The sequence below is a fragment of the Neovison vison genome, chromosome 2, assembly GCF_020171115.1.
Source record: "Neovison vison isolate M4711 chromosome 2, ASM_NN_V1, whole genome shotgun sequence".
NCBI classification, from domain to species: Eukaryota; Metazoa; Chordata; class Mammalia; order Carnivora; family Mustelidae; genus Neogale; species Neogale vison.
The window spans coordinates 33622494-33627953 of record NC_058092.1 but is presented as its reverse complement, the minus strand read 5'-3'; the positions used below and the strand labels follow the sequence as shown (position 1 = coordinate 33627953).

The 5460-nt window shown below is 40.8% G+C and overlaps 1 protein-coding gene across 1 annotated transcript; it reads left to right on the top strand.

Moving 5' to 3' along the window:
• Window positions 1–320: 320 nt before the first annotated feature.
• LOC122898680 (olfactory receptor 2A12-like) lies at window positions 321–1262 on the top strand. Its single transcript, XM_044236388.1, has one exon. It carries the CDS (start codon window positions 321–323, stop codon window positions 1260–1262), a length of 942 nt encoding a protein of 313 aa, XP_044092323.1.
• The last annotated feature ends 4198 nt before the right edge of the window (window positions 1263–5460 follow it).

The window sequence follows — 5460 nt, the reverse complement described above, 5'->3', positions numbered from 1 at the left end:
TTCGGCTCAGGTCATGCTCCCATGCTCCTGGGATTGAGCCCCATATCAGGTTCTCTCTTCAGTGGGAAGCCTGTTTCTCCCTCTCCCTCTGCAGCTCCCCCTGCTTGTGCTCTTGCTCTCTCTCTCTCTCGCTCTCTCTCTCCCTCTCAAATAAATAAATAAATAAATGGGCTGTCATGTTGAGGGGGATCATGGTATCTCATCATAACTGGACACTGACGACTGCTACTCCAATCCCATCAGTAACCCTCACCCTGGTGCATAGCTTAGCTAGTTCTCTGTCTGAATAGATTCTTTTCTTTTTCATTTAGAAGTAGGACATGATGCAAGACCCTAACCAGTCCTACGTGACTGAATTCATCCTTTTGGGCTTTTCATTCAACCCCAGGACAACTCCTCTTCTCTTCTCAGCCTTCTTGATGACCTACCTATTGATTATTCTGGGCAACAGCTTTATCACCATCCTCATCTGCCTGGACTCACACCTCCACACACCCATGTACTTCTTTATTGGCATCCTTTCCATGTTGGATCTGGGCTATACTACTACAACTGTGCCTCAGATGTTGGCACACCTAGCCAGCCAGAAGAAGACCATCTCTTTTGCCAGCTGTGTGGCCCAAATGTACATTTTCTTGGTGTTAGGCATCACTGAGTCTTGGCTCTTTGCCATGATGTCTATAGACAGGTATGTGGCCATCTGCCACCCACTCAGGTACAAGGTCATCATGAGCCCATGGATATGTGGGCTAATGGTCATTTTCTGTGGACTGTGGGGTGTCATCTCTGCTCTTATCTATACTGTCTTTGCCATGCGTCTGCCGTATTGTGGCCCCAACAAGATCAACCACTTCTTCTGTGAAGTCCCTGCAGTCTTAAAGCTGGCTTGTGCAGACACCTCAGTCAATGACTTGGTAGACTTCATTCTTGGTTTTAGTGTCATTCTGGTCCCACTCTCCCTTATCCTTGTCATTTATGTCAACATCTTTATTGCCATCTTGAGAATCCGTTCAGCCCAGGGGCGACTGAAAGCCTTCTCCACCTGTGCCTCCCATATCACTGTGGTCACCATGTTCTGTGTGCCAGCCATGGTCATGTATATGAAGCCTGGCTCTGAGGCCTCCCTGGAAGAGGACAAGAAGTTGGCCCTGTTCTACAATGTCATCTCTGCTTTCCTCAACCCTATCATCTACAGCCTCAGGAACAAGGACGTGAAGAGGGCTTTCTGCAAGGTGGTGGGCTGGGGCAGGGCTCCAGAATGAGATCCTGGAAGGATAGCTGGGGACAGAGAAACAAGATTCAGGATGCACAGTCAATGTCTTAAACATTTAATTGACAGACTAGTCACCATGAAATATCTCGTAGACATGTCAATCTTATTTTTTTAAGATTTTATTTATTAATTTGACAGAGAGAGAGATCACAAGTAGACAGAGAGGCAGGCAGAGAGAGAGAGAGGGGAAGCTGAGCAGAAAGCCTGATGCGGGCCTCGATCCTAGGACCCTGAGATCATGGCCTGAGCCAAAGGCAGAGGCCCAACCCACTGAGCCACCCAGGTGCCCAGCATGTCAATTTTACAGCTTTCTTTTGTTTTAGGGTCTTAGGAGGTAACAAAAGAAGGGGTGTCTGAGTCTTGAAGTCTTTTATTGAGACAAAAAGAATGGGCTTTGGGGTATGCTATGTAGCTGAATCTTGAGAAAGGTTCATTCTCCTCTGGAAACCACACACACATTTTGTGTTAGGTTAACTGCAGGGGAGGGTAAGGGCACTAACATTGGAGGATTCCTGACCTTTGGAGGAGTGAGTGACTGAACATCACTGCAGTGACTTAGGGATGTGGTATGCTTGCTTTGGACATGGAGATTGGAGACACACTGGGATGGTTGGGGACCAGCTGTGATCAGCTACATTGATCTCTCTGAGACCACCCCCTGAGACCCATCTCAGGTCACTCTGCTCCTCCTTCTCTCTTTCTAACTAAACTGGCCTTTCTTTGCCTTGACTGTGCCATATTCTTTCCCATTTCAGGGCTTCCACATATGGTCTTTTTCTCTCCTCACCCTTAACCCCACCCCACCTCCATCCAATTCCATTATGACTCCATTATGACATTATGACATTATGACATATGACTCCTGTTCATCTGTCAGGTCTTGGCTTAACCTGCAGCTCCTCAAATTAGCTTTTTCTTGAGACCCCAGATTGAGCCTTCCAAAGCATCCTGTACCTTTCTCTCATTAAAAAGGCATGTGGTTCAACATCTGAGTTCTCTGCTGGATAGCAATGTCCATGAGGCAGGATCCTGATTGATCAGTTGACCCCTAGGATCCAGCCCCATGCTGCCCACATTCCAGGCTTCAACAGATATTTTATGAGTGAAGGGATAGACACTTCACAGAAAAGGCCAGAGAGGGAAGATGAAGCCAGTATGTGAGAAAGCTGATGAACTGGGAGCAGAAAAATGTAGGAAATCGTGGCAGGTACAAAAAGGGGAGGAGGTAAAAAGGATGAAGTGTTGTTGGGTTATAATCATAGGGAAAATTTCCCCAAAGTTTGCTTTTATTATTAATAAACATGAATTGAATCAGTGGGATAACATTTTTCACCTATTAAACTAGCAAAATTTACAAAAATGGTGATACTCAATGCTGGGAAGAATGCAGTGAGACTGATACCCACACGTATTGCTGAAAAGAATATCCTTGGTTGAACCTTTCTAGAATAGTACCTTCCACATAGTAGGCACTCAATAAATCTGTTATATGAAGAGCATAATACTAATAATTATGGGTTTATTTATTCAAAACTTCTGTATCAACACAGTTGTTAAAATTTTACATATATTAATTCATTTAATAAAAACACCAATAATTAGAAAGCATGTAATAATATGTATCATGAAACTTAACAATATTTATAAGCTTGGGTCCAGAAATTTCACTTCTAGAACTTTGTCTTAAGAACAAAATCAGAGGGGTGCCTGGGTGGCTCAGTGGGTTAAGCCTCTGCCTTCAGCTTGGGTTGTGATCTCAGGGTCCTAGGATCCAGCCCCGTGTCAGGTTCTCTGCTCAGTAGGGAGCGTGCTTCCCCATCTCTCTCTCTGCCTGCCTCTCTGCCTACTTGTGATCTCTGTCTGTCACATAAATAAATAAGTAATCTTTTAAAAAAAGAACAAAATCAGAAATGTAGACCAAGTTTTATGTACAAATATGTTATTCAGAGTGTTATTAGAAGCAACTATATATATGATATATCAACTTTATTAAATGCTATGCAATCAATACTGTGTATCATGTTTTAAAGCAATATTTAATGGCATTGAAAAGTGTGATATAATGTCAGATAGAAAAATTGAGATATAATGTTATATATATATAAAGTTAGTCTAAGTTTTATAAAATATTCATACATTCATTTTTAAAATTTTTTATTTTTTTATCCTGTTATGTTAGTCACCATAAAATACATCATTTGTTTTTGATGCGGTGTTCCAAGATTCACTGTTTATGTACAACACCCAGTGCTCCATGCAATATGTTCATTTTTAAAAGCCTGAATGGATACATATTAACATGTTAACATGGTTATCTCCAGATAGTAAGATAATGAGTGATTTTTATTTTATTTCTTATTTTCTCTACTCTCTAAAATGTCTACAATCAGTATATATTGTCTTTATAGGAGAAAGAAATTAAGATTACTTGAGAAATACTTGTCCTGTCTGAGAAAAGAAAGTTAGCCATAATGATGGCATCAAACATTCATTGACCAAATGCTAGGTCCTGTGGGTGCAGGCATGATAAGCTAAGTCCCTGTCTAGTGTTAAGAGACAAGTACAAGACAAGGATGCTGTAAGGTACTAACTGTGTTGCTGGAAACATGTTCAAAGCTCTGAGGAAGTGATGAGGCCATATTTGTGCTGGGTGCTGGCAGCATGAGTAGAAACTGGATACATTGAAGAAGAGAGCAAGGAGCAGGGGTGGGGAGAATCCCAGACAGAGGAGATAGGATGTTGAAAGCCTAGAGGCATGGAGCTTATAGAGAATGGGCAGGATGGCTGAGACACAGGCCCAGGGAGGGGAGAGCAGATATGACAGATAGGGTAAAGAACTTCAGCAGTGGTAGAGAACTTCAAGGATTTCCTCTCCTCTAAATGACTGTATTTACCAAGTACTGTTACCTGGAACTCTGGCCCTGTGAAACAGTCTACAATGAAAAGATTTCTTGCCCATATAGCCTCAGAAATACTGATGTCCTCTTCATGCTTCACAGGGCACAAGATAGGATGTTAAAGAATCTGAGAAGACTGATAGTAAATCAACCAATAGATAAAAGAAAAATTAGTAACAAGGAAAATACTGAGGCTCCATAACACAGAGTTATGTGTCCAACTCTGTATTTTGTCTGGGATCATGATCTCAGGGTCAGGAGATGGAGCCCTGCTTCAGGCTCCACACTTAGCACAGAGTCTGCTTGCCCTGTCCCTCTGGTCCTCTCCTGCTCCTCTCCACCCTGCTCATGCTGTCCCTCCTTAAAAATGAATGAATGAATGAATGAATAAACAAGTGTTAATAGATAAAACAAGGAAAACACCTATGCTCATCCTTTTAACACAATACTTACCAAACTTGTAGGATCACAGAGCTCTTTCTTCCTAAAGAAACTAGAATTTTCCAGAAATGCACTTTGAGAAGTGCTAGTGTACGAATGGGTGGATTTGAGGGGGGAAATACAGAAAAATGTAAAGTAATTAAAATGTGCCTCAAATGTCACCCCTCAGTGCTAACTATTCTTAATATTTTTGTGTATTGTTTTATGTCTCTATGTAACATTGGTCACAATTGAGATCATATATAAAGATTGTTCTATACCTTTTCATCATGACCTATATGTCTCTTACACATATACTTTCCATAATTTTATTTATTGTGCTTCAGTTTCCATATTTTCTTTTGACCTGGTTTCCTTTACTAATTTTTCTGTTCAGCGGGGTTTAGTCTGCCATGAAACCCAGAAATAAAGTTTTAATTACAACTATATTTTTAATTCTAAAATTTTAATTTTATTTGTTTTTAGTTTCCAAATCTCTGCTGAAATTCCCCATCTTATTATTTAATCACAGTTATTTTTAAGTCTGTGTCTGATATATGTCAAGACCTAAATGCCCTATAGGTCCATTTCTTATTGCCTCTGTTTTTCCTCTTAATTTTGAGTAAGTTCTTATCTTTTTGTTTGTCTGGTAATTTTTTTATTGAATTCCAGACACTAAGTATAAAAAACCTTCTAGAGATGATTTGAGGCTCTGGATTATGCTGTATCCCTTCAGAGTGGATTTAATTTTTGCCCTGGGAGGCACTCTGGGTGGAAAATCACCTTAGGTTATTCAGGGGTTGAACTGACTCAAAGCTGAGCTTCAGTCTTTGTATTTATGGGTATATTTCTGTTTGACTTTTACTCACA